This window comes from Narcine bancroftii, chromosome 2 (assembly GCF_036971445.1).
Source record: "Narcine bancroftii isolate sNarBan1 chromosome 2, sNarBan1.hap1, whole genome shotgun sequence".
In the NCBI taxonomy this organism is placed as follows: Eukaryota; Metazoa; Chordata; class Chondrichthyes; order Torpediniformes; family Narcinidae; genus Narcine; species Narcine bancroftii.
This window is the reverse complement of record NC_091470.1, coordinates 32845664-32867079: the sequence shown is the minus strand read 5'-3', so window position 1 is coordinate 32867079 and position 21416 is coordinate 32845664. Positions and strand designations below refer to the sequence as shown.

Genomic DNA, 21416 nt, shown 5'->3' with positions numbered 1-21416 from the left:
TTCCTCTACTATTCTCCTTGTACATCCACGACTGCCCAAACACAGTTCCAACGCCACCTATTAATTCACAGATGTCTCCACAGTCACAGGCAGGATCTTTAATCATGAAAAAGCAGAGAGAAATAGATGGTCTTCTGGCATAGTGCCAGGACAACCACCTCTCCCTCGATGGCAACAAGACCAAAGAACCAGTCCCCAGTCTCCATCAATGGGGCAGAGATGGAGAGAGTAGACAGCTTTAAGTTGATGTCTCCAGTGACTAATCCCGGTCCACCCACATTGATCCAATCGTCAAGAAAGCGTACTCGGGCCTAAGGAACCTGACAAGTCATCACCATCCCTGGAAATTTTGACAGATGCACCATTGAAAGCATCCTCTCAGGGGATATCACTGCTTGGTGACCTCCTCAGTGGAATCTCCCCAGACTGAAAGTACATTCAGTATTCTCACAAGATCAAATAAAGTGATTGAACACTATTTCAGAAATTGCATTTGCGCGGTTTACTTCAAACTTGTAGTGGCAACAAATGGGTTCATTGAAATATGTATTTAACTTCAAGCACACTGACAAGATACACCTGAAATGTTCAAGCACCTCTGCTAGGAAAAAAGTAATTTACATCGATGGTCTAAAATAGTTCGAGGACAGAGGACCCAAGCGCCCAACTTTTGCGTTGCAAGGGCTGACTACCTGGGTGTACAAAAAAATCCAATATGCCGGTGACCACATTTGATGTCCGAAGTGACAAAGCCTAATCTGGTCTGGAAGCGCTCTTGATCTTAATTACAATATTGCAAAATAACTTAGTTGGATATGTCTGAAGCCTGGAATGATAGAGGCCAATTAATAAACCCCTATTATCTTAAATTTGGCTGATGCAGACATGAACATCTCACAGTCATATCAATTTGAACCACATCTTGATTAGTCCATGCTTAGCAAAGCTGCCTTTTAATTTCAAAATTGATTACTGCTTGTAATTTACTTGAAGACTGGTTCTCATTTATATTAGTCCTTGATATCTTCATCAAAATTAGGCAAGTGAAGGTTAGGTTGAATTTCAGACAGAACTTCTTTTCCCAGTGGAAGAACAAGTTGTTAACCTGTGCATCGAGCATGGCCGGCATGCACCTTCAGAAAATTGAGTGGAACATGATAGGCTGCAGGTGCTGTGATTTTAGTAAACACTTTGAAATGCTGGAGAAACTCAGCTGTTCTTTTCAGTAGCGAAAGGAGACAAAGATATATTGTTGACATTTCAGGCCTGAGCCCTTCTTCGTGGGGGGGGATTCAGAAAAGGCAGAAGCAGAATATATCAGAAAGTGTCAAAATTCAAACAATGGGGAATGAATCCAGACCCACAAAAGGTGTTAGTTGAATATGATGAGGGACTACGTTAGAATTTGCCACCGGATGGCATTAATATTGACCTCTCTGGCTTTCGTTAAAATTCCCCACCCCCTTCTAACCCTGTCGTCCCTCCTTCCCCAGTCTCCTTTTGCATGGACGTGATAAATTCTCTATGTAAGCAATATATCTTTATCTCTTTTAGATGCCGGCTGAAAGCCCAGCTGGATTCCTCCAGCATTTTGGTGTGTTTACCTTCAAAATAAATGGCTGTTTCTGGAGTGGAGCAAAGGTAGAGATTCTCTGATTCTACATCACAAAAGGAGTTATTCGGCCCATTAGGTTGGTTTTAGTTTTTAAAAAAATGGTGCTAGCCCTATATTCCTGCCCTGTGCATAATATCAAGCATTTTAAATTTAATGAGCTGCCTCCACCAGCTTTTTAGGTAGCGAGCTCCACACCTCTCCCACCCTCAGAGAAAACAATTCATATCTCTTCTCCAATCCTTCTACCCATGACTTTCAATTTGTACACTTGTTGCGGCTGTGTAGTGGGCGCTCAGCGCGGTAATGCGCAACGCCACCGTCAGTGCAGCGCACGGACTTACCCAAGGGCTGGCAGGCTAGCGGTACCGCGTGCCAAGGGACGGCACGTTGATCAGCTGGGTCCCCTGCTGAAAGGCACGGGACGTTAACAAATCTCAATTTAAACCTGCTGGTCCCTTAACAAGGTCCTACCTTGTCCTGTAGAGCCTGAGACAGGCAGGGAATAAAAGCCGCTTGTAAAGCTTCAATAAACCAGTCTTGAGTTGACTACTCTGGGGTGTGTTTGGACCCGTAGTAGCCGCTACACACTATCATTTTTGACTACTCTGGCAAAGGGAACCATTTTGTTCAGGCATCTAGACTTGTTACAAATTTTATAAACCTTAATTGTAAGGGCAGCACTGTGAGCAGAGCAGTTAATGGAACACTACTGGGGTGCCAGTGATCCGGGTTTGAATCTGACGCAATTCGCAAGGAGCTTATACGCTCTCCCTGCATCTGCTCTGGTTTCCTCCCACCCTTCAAAACATTCAGGAATTGTAGGTTAATTGAGCGGCATGGGCTCACGGGCTAGAAGGGTACAATATCTCTAATGTAAAAAAAATGGCTTCCCATCAACTTCCTTGATACTGAAGACAACCTGAGCTTATTCAATATTTTTCTTTGCTGCTATTTTCCAGTCCTAACCACCTCACAAGTCTCTTACTTCTAACAATTTTTATTGATTTTTCACATGTACATACAAAATATTTATGGAATGCATATTAATGATAAATGACAGTGACAAATTCAATAACTCACAAAAATATAAAGCACATATAACACAACCATAATCAAAATTATATCAAGTAGAAAAATATACATTTTCCACATACAGCATGATTCTAAACTCCATCCCCAAACCCAAGGTGTGGGTCTAAAAAAAATACTTTGTTCGTGAAATAAAATGGCAAATATTAAAATTTGAAAGTATTATTATATCTAGAGATTATGAAAGTAATTCAAGAATGATCCTCACAGCATTTGAAACCTTATATTTGAATGATTAAATTTAAGCAGGGACATTATGTCCGTGAGTCATTAAGCATGAGTGGGTGGGGCCACATCCTTCTAGCCAAACAAAATTGCACGTCCAGCCAGGAGAGATGCAAAAGACAGAATTCAACATTGAAGTGGAATTAGAAGAATATCATCTTCTCCAGTTGTACCAAAAAGAGCAACCAGAGATGTAGGCTCCAAATTTACTTACAACATTAAAGATAGAACTTTAAATACCTCCCTCTAGTATTTTTCAAGGCTAGAACAAGTCCAAAACATATGAATTAAAGAAGCCTCTTCTCTCTTACATTTATCACAGCAAGGATTTACATCTAAATACATACGAGATCATTTAACTTTGGACATAGGAGCCCCATGTACAAGTTTAAATTGCAATAAACAATGTCCGGCACAACAAATCTCTGCCATACACTCCCTATTTGCAAAGGTAAAATAGTGAGACTCTAATTAACACAAGAAGAATTTGGACAGGTGGGAGAGGTATGGAGGGCTATTGACTGGGACTCAGTGGACTTAGGCAAAAAATGGTTCGGCCTTTTTCTGTACTGTAATGTTCTATTAGATCATAAACAGAGCCAATGCCATCTCCTAGATTGTACCAATTCCATTATTAGCCTCGAGTTTTTCTCCAAAGGTTATTTATAGTTGGAAACTCTCAAACAAGGGAATAGAACTTCAAGATAAGAGACCAGTCATCTAAAACTGTGCTATGTAGAAAAAGTTTGTCTCACAGAGGGCAGTGAATCTCAGTAATAATCTACCCTGGCAGGGGGGTGGAAGCTAGATCATTGGAAGTATTTTAGGTGAAAGGCGAAAAACTATTTGATAGGTCGAGGAATAAAATGGTATGGGGAAGTGGCACAGAAGAGGCCAACATAGATCAGCTGGTGGGGTAAGCTTGAAGGACAGTGATTTACTTTTTTCCTCTTGTGTTCTTTTCTACCTTCCCAGAGATTGCATAGCCACTGGTGGATCACCAAGACTGCCATAAGACTTGCTTTATTTTCAGTGACTTGGGCATCACAACTTTCTCTCTTGATTGACTCCTCCTGTCTACTGGTTTCATACATCAACATGCTCTTGATCCTCAACATTTCATAAACCATCCCGTTCCCAACAATAAAAGCTTCCCCATCCAAACAAGGGGGTAAACTTGTGAGGAAAAGTAAAATTGAAAATATTCTGTAATATTGGGTAGCATGGTTGGCTTAGCAGTTAGCGCAACACCTTTACAGCGCCAGTGATTGGGACCAGGGTTTGAAAGCAGTGAGGAGTTTGTGCAATCTCCCTGTGTCTGCGTGGGGTTTCCCCCAGCGACTCTGCTCCCCCCCCCCCCATGTTTGAAATGTACCAGAGATGTAGGTTAATTGGGTGTAAATTGGGCATCACGGACTCGTGCCAAAATGGCCTGTTACCATGTTGTATGTCTAAATTTAAATATTAATACAAATTTGCCTGGAGTAAACATTGTACAGAATTTCAAACAGGAGACAAAAGCACGAGAAACACTTGGACAGCCACTGGATAGCACAGAGCACATTAGGAATAAACATTCATGCACTAAATTGCCTTCTTCATTCTTTCTAATCAATGATTGCCATAATCAGACATAACATCTCAGAAAGTATCTTGTAAATCAAAAAAATGGCTCAAAAGGCATTAAAGAGTCTTGAAGAACTCAGATGAAATTGTACCACACACTTAATTATGTTTAGACATTGATCATTATCTTTCACTTCTCACGAGAATCATTCAAGAGTCCACAAATTAGAAGTCAGCATGCATGAAACAATTACAGCAAATTTGATTTTGGAGGTGCCTGGTAAGATATTAGGCACTTTCAAGCAGGGAACACACCATTCTGTGAAGGTGGAGGCTCTTGGCCCTTATGGCTAAAGATGCATCTTCCTGAATGCGGCGTGGCCGGCTCCAAGGCATCATTCCAACCCTTCTTGTGGAAGGATGATCGGTAGAGCACTGTACTCCACCGCCTGACCTGAATGAAGACCTGCTGCAAGTGACTGGTTAAGGGTGGGCTGATGATGCCATCAGCCTGCAAACCATCTCCCCACTCACCCCTCTCCCTCCAAGGCAGGGGCAGGCGGGTGCAGGCTGGGACAGCCACACCAGGCTGCTTCGGCCTTCGGGGCAGCTCTCCAAGGCTCAAAATGTGGCAGAGAAATGGCCATCTTCCCTACCCATAATTCCTCATGCTGCTGCAACTGTTCTGGGAACCACAGGGCGGTTTCAGCGGCCTCCAGGCAGATGCCTGACATGAAAAGGCCTATTCTTTTCAAAAAATCTCTGAGATAAAAGTGATTCTTAATGGGTATCATTACAATAGACCTTTACCGTGTAGCTTCCAGCTTTCTAATTATACAAACACAGACTATTTCAGCGACAGGGTCTATTACTTTGTTGCATTCCTCAGTGTTTGGTAAACACTCACTTCAGCACAAGTTACATTCAGTTCTATACCAAAAGTGTTCCTTGAACAGGCCAGAAACCTTCAAACATCAAATTTTCCAAACACAACAACATTTGAGTGTTTAGCCCTTGAGCTTATTCCACCTTCTGTACACAGAAAAGCCCTGATCCCACTGACTGCAATAAAGATAATCTTAAATTTACCCTTGGTTGTAAAAACACTAATAGCTGACTTAGCATCAATTGCAAAACAAAGTACCGTACAAACCTTTCAACACAACCTTCAATTATGAGTGCTCACAATTTCACTCGAAAAAAAATCTGACATTAATTTTTTAATTAATCCCTGCAGACCCGATTCTGAACAACTGAAATCTACTTTATCAGTTGTTTACAATATATTGAAAACAAAAGCAATAGATCACTGGGTTGAGAACCACTGCTTTAACGCTTCCGAAACTGAAGTTCAAGTGCAAGATGGGAGTAGCACTGTGCTACTCCTCCCTCCCAGTTTGAGAGTCATTTTTTTTCCCCTTTATCCACCATATCAAATATTCTGGTCATTTGCAATCAGTAAAATTAATCTTTTATCATCCCTTAATCTTCTGTAATCCAGAGAATAGAAGAGGTAAACTGATGATTTAACCCATACATGTCAAACTCTGACCCGCGGGCCAAATTTGGCCCGCGATATAATTATATTTGGCCCGCAAGATCATTTCAAAAATGTATTAGAGGTGGCCCGCCCTGCAGTGAGAGCCGATGCTGTTTTTTGGTCATGTCACCCCCACCATCCTCCCCCTTCATTGCACATCCTTCCCCATTGTAACACGAGAAATTGTAACACGCGTAGTCTGTTGATGTCATCAGCCGGCAAGCCAGTTGGAAGGCTCCCCGCACAACCAGTCACTTCTCCCACCTGTCGAGCGGTGCAGCGGCTGGGCGAGCGCCTGTGATTTCCTGTCGGCGTGACGGGCATGGCAGGCTGCGCACGGCCCCCGGGCAGCGCGAGCCCCGCGCAACTGGCACCGGACGGCCCTTCCACAGCGCGAGCGCACTTCTCCCGGTCGCCACGGCCTTCAGCGCTTGCACCCGCGCGGACCCCAGGGACGGCTGGTTCGGCCCTGCACGTGAAGAGAGAGATGGTGGCTGTCCGCAAAGGCTGATCGGCAGCGCGCTGGGCCTGAGTGGGTGGGTAAGCAGGGGTGGGCAGAGGGTGTAGGTGAGGAGTAATGGGGAGGGCAGGGCGAGTAGGGGAGGGGTGATTAGAGGGTGAGAGAAGGGTAGAGGGAGGAACAGGTTGAGGGGAGAGGCAGTAGAGGGGCGTGTATAGGATGGGATGGGTAGAGGCAGAGCGAGTGGAGTGAGGGGTGAGTAGAGGTTGGGTAAAGGACTGGTCAGGTAGAGGGATAGTGGGTCGAGGGTGAATAGAGGCCTAGAGCCTGAGGAGTGAGCAGGAAATGCTGAGTCCTGATGCAGGCCAAAATGGACACAGCCTGTGAATGCTGACTACATCTCCACAGGGACCAAATAGGTTTCCCTCAGGTCAAGCAAAGGGTGAACTTGAGCTACCTACTACTGACCTATAACATTATCCTCCTAAAGTTGTATCCTAAAGTTTAACATTACATATGTTGAAAGAAGAGAAAACATGCAGATGTTGTTGAAAATTTTGAATAAATATTTAGTTCGGCCCTCGACTTAGTCTAAGTTTTTAATTTTGGCCCTCCGTGAATTTGAGTTGGACACCCCTGATTTAACCCTTTTAGTGAGAATAGGAATGTCAGATTATCATATCATCAACCACAAAAGCTTTCTATTAGGCTATTTGGTAAAATGTAATGTGAAGTAAAATGATCTCCTATATTCACTCACTATAGCTGCATTTTATCAACATTATACTTGGTATGCTTACTTGGTACCAAGTTCACTTGCCTCTATTCACATTAACTTATTGAAATCATTTAAAAAAAACAGCCAGCATGAACACAGTGGCATCTTCCTGTCCTGTAACATTTCCATGAATGCAAATAAACCACTGCAACCACACAGCAATTCAAAATGGTAACCTTATCCTTGATTTTCCCCTTCCAATAAAAATAAGTGTTTCAGGATCTTTTTTTTTTGTTTGTTTTTAACCATGATTCAATTCTGATTACTTCTATACCACATTTTCTCCTTCAGAAGGATATAAAACACTATCCGCTAACAGAATTTTTAATCACCAAGTCCCAAGGTTGTAGATGTAGTGGAATGTGCTCTTGACTCCACATCAGAGCAGCACTGAGGGAGCCACACTCTTGAGACCTTATTTTCCTGCTTGAATTAATCTAACCGAATGCAATGAGAAGCCACAATCCACAAATCAATAACAAAAACATTTTTCTTATTTGATCAGGATATGATGGGAAACAGCTTGTAATATCAGGAATAATCAGCATGGCATTGATTGAGAAAGAATTTTCACATCAAAATTGCCAGATTGCAGTAAATGTGGAATTAAACCAAGCCCAACACCTCGCCTTTCAACCAGGCCCATTTAAACTAAGCCCAACACCTCGCCTTTCAACCAGGCCCATTTAAACCAAGCCCAACACCCCGTCTTTCAACCAGGCCCATTTAAACTAAGCCCAACACCCCGTCTTTCAACCAGGTCCATTTAAACCAAGCCCAACACCTCGCCTTTCAACCAGGCCCATTTGAAACAAGCCCACCACCTCACCTTTCAACCAGGCCCATTTGAAACAAGCCCCACACCTCGCCTTTCAACCAGGCCCATTTCATCCAAGCCCAACACCTCACATTTCAACCAGGCCCATTTAAACCAAGCCCAACACCTCACTTTTCAACCAGGTCCATTTAAACCAAGCCCAACACCTCACTTTTCAGCCAGGCCCATTTGAAACAAGACCCACACCTCGCCTTTCAACCAGGCCCATTTCATCCAAGCCCAACACCTCACCTTTCAACCAGGCCCATTTAAACCAAGCCCAACACCTCACCTTTCAACCAGGCCCATTTAAAACAAACAACACCTCACCTTTCAACCAGGCCCATTTACAGCTTTCCCAATTCAACAAGCTCAGACAACGTCATACCGCCTCTGCCCAAGTGCTTAGTTTCTCTACTTGCCCCCCTTCATTAAACTGTGCTTTGCCCCATTAGCCCTCATAATTTAATTGTTCCTGCCATCAATCCCATTGGAGACAATCTCTTCCATCTCCAACCAGATGGAATTAACATTGACATCTCTGGTTTCTGCTCGCCTATTCTCCATTCGACCTCCCTTTCCCTTTTTTCCTCCATCTCTTCCCCATTCCCTTTCCATTCACAGAGCCACCCCTCCTCCCCCTGCTTGCTGGTATGCCCTCCCTGCTTGCTGGTATGCCCTCCCTGCTTGCTGGTATGCCCTCCCTGCTTGCTGGTATGCCCTCCCTCCTTGCTGGTATGCCCTCCCTCCTTGCTGGTATGCCCTCCCTCCTTGCTGGTATGCCCTCCCTCCTTGCTGGTATGCCCTCCCTCCTTGCTGGTATGCCCTCCCTCCTTGCTGGTATGCCCTCCCTCCTTGCTGGTATGCCCTCCCTCCTTGCTGGTATTCCCTCCCTCCTTGCTGGTATGCCCTCCCTCCTTGCTGGTATGCCCTCCCTCCTTGCTGGTATGCCCTCCCTCCTTGCTGGTATGCCCTCCCTCCTTGCTGGTATGCCCTCCCTCCTTGCTGGTATGCCCTCCCTCCTTGCTGGTATGCCCTCCCTCCTTGCTGGTATGCCCTCCCTCCTTGCTGGTATGCCCTCCCTCCTTGCTGGTATGCCCTCCCTCCTTGCTGGTATGCCCTCCCTCCTTGCTAGTATGCCCTCCCTCCTTGCTGGTATGCCCTCCCTCCTTGCTGGTATGCCCTCCCTCCTTGCTGGTATGCCCTCCCTCCTTGCTGGTATGCCCTCCCTCCTTGCTGGTATGCCCTCCCTCCTTGCTGGTATGCCCTCCCTCCTTGCTGGTATGCCCTCCCTCCTTACTTGCTGGTATGCCCTCCCTCCTTACTTGCTGGTATGCCCTCCCTCCTTACTTGCTGGTATGCCCTCCCTCCTTACTTGCTGGTATGCCCTCCCTCCTTACTTGCTGGTATGCCCTCCCTCCTTACTTGCTGGTATGCCCTCCCTCCTTACTTGCTGGTATGCCCTCCCTCCTTACTTGCTGGTATGCCCTCCCTCCTTACTTGCTGGTATGCCCTCCCTCCTTACTTGCTGGTGTGCCCTCCCTCCTTACTTGCTGGTGTGCCCTCCCTCCTTACTTGCTGGTGTGCCCTCCCTCCTTACTTGCTGGTGTGCCCTCCCTCCTTACTTGCTGGTGTGCCCTCCCTCCTTACTTGCTGGTGTGCCCTCCCTCCTTACTTGCTGGTGTGCCCTCCCTCCCTTATGCACCCATTATCTCCTGCCTTTGGGACCATGCTCCTCCCACTGCCCCTCCCCCCCCCCCCCCCCCCCCCATTTTCTTCAGGTGCCTGCCCAAATTTTGTTCATACCTTGATAAAGGACTCAAGCCCAAAACATTGGTTATGTATCTTTAACTTTGCTAGAAAATATACACTGTTTGACCTGCCGAGTTTCATCAGCATTGTTTTTACTTTAACCATGAGGTCTGCAGACTTTCATTTTTAATTTCTGTTTTTTGTTTCAATCACCACCCCTCCCCCCCCCCCCAACCTTCTCCCAGCCATTTTTACCTGCACCTTAAACCTTGCTTTACAGCCAACGTTCAATGTGCTCCAAATTCTAACACCTGCAGTTTCTTGTCCCCAGTCATCTCTGGACCCCACCTTGGACCTTGGACCCAATCCTCCAATCATTCATGCATGCTAGCCTCTTGCTGCAGTCATGAGGTAGGCCAACTTCCTTCTTGCTGGGGCTCATTCAAGTGCAGCACTTACTTAACTTGCAAATCACTCAGTTGTCAAATCTGCCTGAATATCATGGCATAAAACTACTGGATATTGCTTCTCAAGCCACTTAGTTTGCTTTTCACTCCTTTTCATTATCCTGGATAATCACGAGTCCACTCTCTCCAACTTTCCTAACACCTGATGAAAGATATAGTTACTTACCTCTTCTCTCTAGGAAGTCTGAAGAGATTTGATAAATCGTCAAATACTCTGTCAAACCTCTACAGATAAGACTGTGGAAAGTATATTGACTGGTTGCACCAGAGTCTGGATTGCTCACTAGAGTGCCCAGTAATGGAGAAGGCTGCAGAAGGAAACAAAGTCAGCCAAATAAATCATCTGCACCAACCTCCCATCCATTAAAAACATCGATGTGGGGCATTTCCTCAAGAAGCCAACCAACATCTTAAAGGTTCCCCAATACCCTGGACACAATCTCTTCTCAGTGCTACCTTCAAGTAGCAAGCATAGAAGTCAGAGTTCATCACAACCAAGTTCAAGAACAGTTCTTATCCAAAGGCTATCAGACTATTAGACCTCAATATACTGCATTAACCCTTGTACAGGACCACCAAAAAATCTGTTTGTACTATTGAGATGAAGACTTTTTTTTGGACAAATGTCAACTGTGGATATTTATCTATCTATCCTTTTACATTTATTATCTCTTTCCATGTCTTGGCATATTGTCGTAATTTCATGTGTCCCATTGTAATTGAAGTATCTTGCGTACTAGTTTAGAACCAGCAAGCAAGAATTTCAGATCACCTCCACATTGTACTCGTATAAATGACAATAAATTCTCATTACATCATCACCACTAAAAGTTAGCACTGATTGTTTCCAACAGATGCTGTCCAACGCTGAGCATTTCCAACATTTGCTGTTTCGGGCTTAGGCATCAGTAGTTAATGCGGCATCGTCTGCAAAGAGTAGTTCACGGACAAGTTGCTCTTGTGTCTTGGTGTGAGCTTGCAGGCGCCTCAGATTGAAGAGACTGCCATCCGTGCGGTACCTGATGTAAACAGCGTCTTCATTGTTGAGGTCTTAAATTGTGGCTTTCTTAAATTTAAACTTAAATTTATACATACAGCAGCGTAACAGGCCATTTTGGTCCATGCCGCCCAATTTACACCCAATTGACTTAAAACCCCCTGTACATATCATACAGTGGGAGGAAACCAGAGCCCCCATACAAACAGCGAGGGATTCAAACCCCAGTCCCAATCATTGGGATTGTAAAGGCGTTGCACAAACTGCAACGTCAACTGTACCACCCTCAAAGTTGGCAGAAGGAAGGTGGGGGGGGGGGAATAAAAGTCACTATTTCAGTGTAAGGGACACTGAGAGTGCAGTAGCAATGACAAATTTTGCTCTCAAATATAAAAATGGTTTCATTTGTCATGCGCCCTGTGCAATTAAAAAGAAGTACTTTGGTCTGAAATCATTAGTTTTTAACCACTGTTTGATTTCTTAACCTCTCCAACACATCAATGGAGAGAGTCGGCACTGCCGCAAAACACAATTGGTCTCTGCAAGTTATAGTGGGTGAAAGACAAACTCCTGCAAACCCCTGTGCTGTGGCAAAGCACTGAGAATGAGCTTTAGCTCCCTCAATGATTAATGTAATGCCCTGATGTGCTGACGAACCCAAGCATCTGACCCAGTTGTGCTGGCTGCTCACTGCTCAGGCAGCTCTGAGCGGATTTTTCTGCTAGCCTGAATGAAAGAGAAAAGGAAAATCAATGAGTTCTGCAACTCATGGTTACTATGTGTAATCCTTAGTGAAAGGAAACCAGATCTGTTAAACAGCTGCTAATGCGTACAGTCTAGACCCCAAACCGCCACCTCACCGTAATATGCCTTTTCCTGGAACACCACAAACAAAGGGAAAAAAAATGGGCAAATGGGTCCAACGGGAAAACTACAAGTTTGTCTTGGAGTCACAAAAGTATCCCCCAGTGATTCTAAACACAATAACAAGTGCTCTTAGAAACTGAAGTGTGCATGGAATAAAATGATGAGAGCAAGCCATGCGGCATGCGTAGGAGGCAAAAGGCTTGCCTTTCTACTTCTTATGGGCATGACCTGCTGAGTTTCTCCAGCACTTTTGTGCATTGCACTCAACCCCAATATCTGCAGATGTTTAACTCAAAATGACTGCAGCATCAATGAGCAATTCTCAATTACAACTGATGCTGTTCATTTGCATTCCAAGAATCCACAAACCAAATATTAAATCACTTACAGAAGGATTACACAATTTTTTTAAATTTCCTGTTTCATTTGTCTAATCACAGATGACTAGTTAGTAAGAGTACCTTGAGCCCGAAGTGTTGGTCACCTAATCTTCAGCTTTGCTACATAAAGTGCACGGTTTGACCAACTGCATTGCTCCAGCATTGATTTTAATCCAAAACAGAAACAGTATATTTTCTGACCTTACCCATTTGTCTGCAAAGGGCAGCTCAATGTTTACCGATATCCCAATAAACTAATGATTGGACAAGATGTTGAAATGCTTTTTGATAATAGTGAAATCATTTCAACACATACGGTATGCTCAGTCAAAATGAATGCAAGACCCTGGAAAGGTGCACATCCAAATCTTAGCAGTCACCTCTCAATGACAAGTTGACATTCACAGACACCTCCAGTGCACCAGTTCGATCTTTGGGCTTGATGAATAAAATAGTGCTTGCAGAGTGCATCCTCAACCTGGCACAAGTCTCACAGTCTTCCTCCATCCCATTCCCTCCCCTTCAACCCTTTATGGCTCCAAAATACAAACAAGTTACAATAGACCTGCACATACACTTCCAGTGAACCAGTGTCCTATCCCAGCCAACAGAGTCTTGGATGAAGCTCAAACAGCACAAGAGGGATGCCCACATCATCCATGCACCCGACACGAGACTCCTGATGCAAACACTGCAGTCATGGGAAGAAGTGCCCAGGGAGACAAGAAAATGCTTCAACAACATAAAATTCTAGGGGGGGGGGATGGGGGGGTGGCTTGGGAGGAGGGAGGGGGGAGGGAGAAAAAGTCACTGTAAATGTGTGGAAAAGAAAAAGTGTATATCATGGCTATTGTGATTTATGGTGTGAAAAATAAAAAATTTAATAAAAAAAAACATAAAATTCTTCATGACAACTCCAGCCCTGTGACCATTCAAACTGGAGAAACATCCCAAAAGACAAAAAGCTCCCCAATTCTCCACAATGGGAGAATGCTGACCTAAGCAAAACAGAAAGGAGGGCTCAACATTATCTACTCTTCCTATGACAAAGTGGATCTTGCAAGGAATTTTTCCTTACACGTCAGTAAATGCAGAACAGGAGAGGAAGCACCTCATTCTCCATCCTGAGAGACTGCCCATGAATGCTGGCTGGGCATTATTCAATTCTCGATGTTAGCCTGGGTGAAGAGGGGACACAATTGGAGGTACTGGGCCAGTATTTTCCAGGCTTCTGAAGCACTTAGGAAGGCAAGGATCACTGCTGCCCAGCAGACTAATATCCAGATATTTCACATATTCTCAGAGATAAACAAAGAAGTCTCCAGATGCTGAGGGTGAGTCCAACACACTAACATACTGGTCCCTTCATCAGATATATGCAAAATCAGGGAGGCGCCTGCTTAAAAAAAATGCACAACAAGCTGACTCAGTAGAATTCACTTTGCCTCAATTCACAGGAACAGATAGACAGCAAAACCCCTGTTATCCAGAATTCAAGCAACCGGCAAAAAGAAATAAAAATCACCAAAAATATATAGCTAAAATATACAGGTTCAAAATTAGCATACCTTGCCATTAGTTCAACAATCAGGCAACACACAATCTGAAGCAACCAGAAAATTTACTTATCTGGCACTGACCAATCCCCATAGGTGCCAGGGGTTTATATATCAACTTCCATTTACATAGAACTTTGAACACAGCAAAACTAATTGGCCTATCCTCAACTGCATTTTAGAGGAAGGCAATCACATTGAGGCATTGGTTTCCAAGTGGGAGTGTCTGAACAGAGGTTAAGAGGCCATTTTCTCTGGGCACAGAATCAAGAACTGGGACAAATTCTCAGACTAGGGAATCAGTCATTCAGGTCTAAGATGAGGGATCTTTCGACATAGACTAGCAGCAATAGAAATTCACCAAGACAATGCTATCTTGAAAACAATTTTTTTTATTAATATGTGAGAGAGAGAGAGAGAGAGAGAGCAAACCATTACAGTTCAGGCACAATTCTGAAGAGATTATTTTAAAGTTCAGGCTTACAAATCTTTTGTGTTGAAACTTAGAGCCTTAAACTGCTCTTCAGAATTTCTTAAACTCGCAAATACTTGTAGATTTACTTTCAGATAAATATTTCTTCATACAAATTACTTTTTCCAAATTCCCCTTTCTTGCGCAGAGGTTTCGGAACTTGTGTTTCCAACGATGATTTCACCAACCCAGGCAAGGGTTACATGAAGTGAGTCTTTAAAATTGAACATAGTAGAACTGCCCTCTTTTGCCATCGAGACAGTTGGAGTGGCTCTTCTTCATTGCCACTGATCTGTGCATCTCCCATAAGGAGAACACCACAAAAGGAGACCTTCTCAAGAGAAGGTCTCTGTATTTCTCTGACTTCAGGTGAAGCATGGTTCAATATTAAAGATGTGTCCCAATCACATGACATGATAATGACATCACCACTGGTTTTGTTTGAAGTTCAACTCTACCAAAAGTTGACGAGCAAAATGCCTCCCAGTTGTCTGCACGGACCAACGAGCAGAATGGCTGTGTCTGTGCACGCGCGTCTGTGCGCAGATGCTTCTGAGCAAACATCCATCCTCTCTGGACTTTCAATAGCACAATCCAAAATTCTTACTGCTTTGAGTTAAGAGACACTTTGTCTCTTATCTGATAACACAAACATGTAATGTGTCTTTTTGTAATTGTCTTTCCCCGTTTCCAAATTTACTAAAAATAATATTTTATAACTTAAAGATTACTAATAACTTATTTCTGTAACAAGAGAAAGTTCATTACAAAAGGATTAAGAACAAATGGAATTCTCTATCTCCGAAGACTGTGGATTCTCAGGTCTGAGTATATTCAAGGCATAAATAAATCTTTGATACAAGGGGAGGAGAAGGAAAACAAAATCTATCAGTGATGCCCGTAATGACAGGATAAGCTCAGGGAACTGAGTAGCTTCAGTTTCTATTGCTCATGAGCACAAGTGGGATGGTTAACACAGCAGTTAGTGCAACGCTGTTACAATGCAGTGGCGTCAAATGGATGTCATTGAGCAGCACAGGCTCAAGGGGGCACAGGCTCAATTTAATTTAAAGGCGATCAAATCCATACTCTTTAGGTAGGATTTTAGGAAGTATCATGAAGAAAAGGTAAAGAAGGAGAAGGATTTCAGAGTAGTGGGCCTGGATCTAAAACCATCAATGGTTCCTTCTTGACAGGCTTTTAAATTCAATTCTCAGCCAACAATGCTTTTACACTTTCACAAAAAATTGCCCTCAAGAGAAAATGCATGAATTTATGGTCAAGTACACAGACATTCAGACCTCAAGCACAACATATATCATACGCTCATGAATCAGTGACAGATCGTGTGCTACCAGCAAAACAACAGAATAATTCTTAGAAGGCTTCAATAATGACACATTAATTGTATAATATACTAAGATTCCTTATTTTCAGAAAGGTTAAAGGGCTTCCCGCTGAAAAATCTCAGTTCCTGGTCAGGAACTGAAAATAGTAAAATGTATTGTGCTGGGCTCCTTTCATCATTGAAAGGGATTCATAGTTTTCAAAGGATTTTAGGCAAATTTTACATCTGGTAAAAGACATTCAGCAAGGTTCATGGAGAAGGTTTGAAGGATTTGGGATAACTGCAAGAAAACAGGACGAATTCAGGTAAGCAACCTAGCCAACTTGGACAAGTTGGTATGAAGGGCCTATTTCTGTGCTGTTCAACTCTATAAACTCGAATTAAAACAGACTCTTGAAATATTTCATTTACTGGAAAGCATCTTGGGATGTCAAAAATGAGGCATCCATGTGCTCCATGAATGTGTCTCATTTCCTGTTCTTTGCATGAGAGCATCATGACCATTTATCCTATCCAGAAATACCTGCTTTGATTATATTATCAAAATGCCTTAAAATGACACCCTCTCTAGGCCAGTTTTCTATTTTCTATCCCTCACGATTCTAATATTTAAATTTTTTAATTTTATTAAATTTAGATTTATTAAATTTAACAGGCCCTTTCAGCTCTCAAGCCCATGCCACTCAATTAACCTACAACCCTCGTATGTTTTTGAGGGTTGGGAGGAAACCAGAGCACCCAGAAACCTGTGGGTTTCCTCGAGGCGTTCCGATTTCCACCCACTGTTCAAAACGTACAGGGTTGTAGGTTAATTGGGTGCAAGTGGGTGGCATGGGCTCGTGAGCCAAAAGTGCCTGTTACTGTGCTGTATGGCTAAAGTGAAGCCCACACAGACACAAGGAAGATGTGCAACTCCTTATAGGCAGTTCCAGATTCAAACCCAGATGACTGGCGCTGTACTAACCACTCGGCTAATAGTGCCACCCCAAAATTAAATTCATTTTACTGATGCAAGAATTTAGAAACTCCCAAAATAAATGACTGTAAATGCTGGAAACCTGAAACTAACTAGGAAATGCTGTAAATCTTCAACAAGCAGGCAGAATCTTGGAAGAGGAAGAATGAATCAATGTTCCAGATCGATGACTTTTCATCAGAATGTTAACTTTGCTTCTCTCTCCATAGAAGCCTGCCAAGTATTTAAAGCTCACAACTAAACACAACCTTAGGGGGAAAAAAAAATCAAAGAAAAATAAATTGTAAATTCAAGCATAATGTGTGCCCAGAATATACTGTGCTGGAAGAAGCCAGCTGTCACGCAACCCAATATCCAGTTGTCTCAAACTTCAATGAACATCAAATTGCAGATGCCGAAAATGCCGAAATAAAAACAGAAAATAATGGCAAGACTTGGCAGTACCTCTGGAAGGAGAAACAGGATTAGCGTTACAGATCAACTGACTCAGTGCCTTTGACTAAAACAGGAGGTCTGCTTTGCTTTCCATAGGTGCTGCCAGACCTGCTGAGTATTTGCAGCATTTTCTGATTTTGTTTCCATCTTCACACATTAATGCCCAATTAAAATACACCAGAATATATATTTTTTTTTAATTTAAAACACTTTCCACGGGGCTGATAATATTCCAGTTAACATTTTACCCTGTTAAAAAAATCTCAAGAAAAATGCCAGTGTTGCTATTCTAATGGATCCAGATGCAAATGTCAGTTATACATCTTTGCCTCGTATAGATACTGCAAGACCTGCTGAGTTCCTTCAACATTTCTGTATTTTTACAACAATCACAGTATCTGCAGACATTCAAGTTTCACTGGATCCAGATGCAAGTGAGATTTGGGTAACAGCAAGGATCTGATTAATTGCACATTCTCTACGGTTCGAATAAAATTCAAATTCAAGATCAAAAGCCTAACAATGTCATATAACGAATATCTGCATCAGAGGTTGGAAACTGATCCCGTCTAGTTCTGGTTGGCGTAGCGGTTAGCGTAATGCCTTTTACGGGGTTCAAATCCTGCATCGCCTGTAAGGAGTTTGTCCATTCTCCTTGAGCCTGCGTGGGTTTTCTCCAGAAGCTCCAGTTTCGCCCCACCCTTCAAAAACTTATCAGGGTGTAGGTTAATGGGGTGTAAATTGGGTGGCATGAACTCATATTTCTAAATTTTTTTTTAATTGATTGATAAATTGAGCTGAAAGCACACAACAATGGAAGCATAAAAATCAGAATCCAATAACAAGAATTAAATGAGGGGTAATTTATAAAAGATCGTTTTGCCATAGAACCTCTATCCTCAAAGACCACCACCCCCACCCCCCCCACCAAGTCGTCCTCTTCACTCTGCTACCATCAGGAAAAAGGTACAGGAGCACAAGGACAGCGTCTTCCCCTCTGCCATCAGATTCCTGAATGGACAGTGCACCACAGACGCTACTTTGTCTTTTCCTTGCACTATTCTTGTCAAGCGGTTGATATAAATGTTTGCTCTGTGATGTTGCTGAAGAACCACCAATTTCATATCAATGAATTCTGATTCTGCGACTTGGCTTCGAAGGCAGCAATATTTTAAACCAACCTGGAGATGCCTACCCCTCTCTCAACCCCATCCTCAAGGCTCAATTGCCATGGGGAAAGTGCATCCCTGCTCCTCGGCCATCGTTTCTGCTGCCTGCTCCAGTCAAACACCTCCCACCCACCCCAATTTCCATCCAGAACTACTTTCTCCATTCTCCAAAAAAAGGCACGTACCGCCAAGGTGCCGTGAGGAGGAGGGGGGGGGGGGGTAATATGTTGCATTTGTTTAAGACAGCATGGTCCATTGGCCCCATGTTAATGGAGGGAATTGGAATGTAGCAAACCCAGCCCTCAGCTCGCGCAATGAACCTTATCTCTGCGCTGAAGATCGATGATTATTGCTGCCTCTCCCTCCCCTCCCTGTTTCAGGCCAGGCTGGCTGAGAACAGACTGACACATGGGCGTTCTTAGTGTTGCCTTACATCAGCCAGGCGTTATTTCCTGCTTGCCAACCCCAGCCCATTATTTCAATGGGTTATATATTTATTTTTTTTTGTTAAATGAAGGGGAAAATCTTTACCTGCAAAGGTCGGCGAAGGCCTGGAAATTCAGCTTTTTGATTTTCTTCTCGCTCAGCCAGTACCCGACCCGTTTGCCTTTAAGCCAGGTCTGCATCTTCAAGGCGAACAAGTGCGGAAGTAAAAAAAAGTCTCAACGATGTTAGCAGACCTGCAAAAAATTAATCGATTTGCGGGAAGGGAGGGGGGGGGGAAGGAGAGAGAAGTAATTGAATAAACCAAATGCTACAATGCAACGGCGCGACCAAAAAACATTAACCCTTTCCTTTCGAACATTATCTTCCCATCCACTGCCAGCAACGCCGGTGGAGAGGGACTTTCTCCCAGACTCATGTTCAATGTGGATCCCCCCCTCCCTGACTCATGTTCAATGTGGATCCACCCCCCTCCCTCCCAGACTCATGTTCAATGTGGATTCCCTCTCCCTCCCTCCCTCCCAGACTCATGTTCAATGTGGATCCCCCCCACTCCTCCTCCCAGACTCATGTTCAATGTGGATTCCCCCCCTCCTCCTCCCAGACTCATGTTCAATGTGGATTCCCTCTCCCTCCCTCCCAGACTCATGTTCAATGTGGATTCCCCCCCCCTTCCTCCTCCCAGACTCATGTTCAATGTGGATTCCCTCTCCCTCCCTCCCAGACTCATGTTCAATGTGGATCCCCCCTCCTCCTCCCAGACTCATGTTCAATGTGGATCCAATCCCCCTCCCTCCCAGACTCATGTTCAATGTGGATCCCCCCTCCTCCTCCCAGACTCATGTTCAATGTGGATCCAATCCCCCTCCCTCCCAGACTCATGTTCAATGTGGATCCCCCCTCCTCCTCCCAGACTCATGTTCAATGTGGATCCAATCCCCCTCCCTCCCAGACTCATGTTCAATGTGGATTCCCCCCCTCCTCCTCCCAGACTCATGTTCAATGTGGATTCCCTCTCCCTCCCTCCCAGACTCATGTTCAATGTGGATTCCCCCCCCCCCCCCTCCTCCCAGACTCATGTTCAATGTGGATTCCCTTTCCCTCCCTCCCAGACTCATGTTCAATGTGGATTCCCTCTCCCTCCCTCCCAGACTCATGTTCATTGTGGATCCCCCCCCCCCTCCCTCCCCCTCTACGTTAACATTTCCCAATACACAATAGCTCGAAATCGAGCATTTCAAAGGAAAACAACAGACCTCAGTCGATGCCGAGCGCCGGTTCATCACAGACCGGCCGGGGATGCGCTGGGATCGGCGTCCAGCTTCTCTCCGCTCCCCACGCACCGAGTCCCTGCCCGGCCCACACGCACACCCCCACCCCGGGGGCTGCCTTCAGGGCAACGCGGCCATCCGAGCCGAGCCTTCGGCCACGCACAAAGAGAAGGAAGTGCAGGCAGAGACCGACGAGCGCTTGCTACTCGATCGTTGGTCTTTTTCTCTCTCGTGGCTTCACCCAACGAGCCGCCTCCACTCAGTTCATTGAGATTCGCGGCTCGGCGCTCAGAGAACTAGCGGCAGCTGCGACAGAGGGCGCTCAGAGTCGCTGCCCAACACCAGCCATCTCTTCCCGCCCCTTAAAGGTGCAATCAACCCCCACAAAGGGAGCCTGAACATTCCGTTCACAGCAGTTTTAACACATCCTCTCCCCGCTGACGTCCCAGCCGCCCGGCTCGAAGATTTGATTGATTGATTGTCAGAGGGCGTGCATGGCATCACATATCACCCTGAGATTCTTTGCCAGGCAGAATTACCGCTCACTGGCAGTGCAAAAACTGTCTCAACAAACTGGCATCAACAAAGTGCAAAGTAAGTCCCTGATCAGGTTGTCCAGGAGTCTGGTGGGAGCTGTTCCTGAACCTGGTGGGCGAGTCTCGTGGGCACCCATACCCCTTTCCTGATGGCAGCAACGAGAACAGAGCGTGTGCTGGACGCTGGGGATCCTTGCTGAACGGACAAACAACATGTCTGGGATTCGCCAATCATGATAAACCATTTGTTATGTCCTGACGCCAGTCTCATTCGTGCTTCGAGATCTATAAACGTGCGCAGCATCGAGCCTTGGGAGCGACCAACGAATACAAGTTAAACCCACAAGTCTGCAGACCCCGTGGTTGAAGTTACAACACAATGCTGGAAAAACTTCACCCTTGATGAAGGGCTCAAGCCCGAAACGTTGGTTATGTATCTATCTTTGCTCTATAAAGTTTAAGAATTCTTTTAAAATTTTAATAAAGTTTAATATTAAAAAGGCTGAAGGAGCTCAGCCGGTCTGACAGCGACCATAGGTTGGTCTGGACCTCTCCTTCCCCCCCCCCCCTTTCACTCCTCCCCTTTCACTCCTCCCTCCACTCTCCCCTTTCACCCCCACCCTTTCATTCCCCCCACCCTTTCACTCCTCCCTCCA

The 21416-nt window shown here is 44.6% G+C and overlaps 1 protein-coding gene across 5 annotated transcripts in view; it reads right to left on the bottom strand.

Annotated features, from left to right (window-relative positions):
• LOC138753335 (inositol-tetrakisphosphate 1-kinase-like) overlaps positions 1-20625 on the bottom strand; it is a 262270-nt gene extending 241645 nt beyond the window's left edge. Inside the window, exons 1-2 of one of the 5 annotated variants that reach the window (XM_069916215.1) lie at positions 20210-20625; positions 19041-19189 (exon numbers count right to left, since the gene is read on the bottom strand). In XM_069916215.1, coding sequence (XP_069772316.1) covers positions 19041-19135 — 95 coding nt within the window. In that variant the 5' untranslated portion in view covers positions 19136-19189; positions 20210-20625. Of the gene's footprint in view, positions 1-19040; positions 19190-20209 lie in introns of those variants that run through there. The other 4 variants (XM_069916218.1, XM_069916216.1, XM_069916220.1 and 1 more) reach the window with 4 other exon arrangements.
• Positions 20626-21416: the final 791 nt, after the last annotated feature.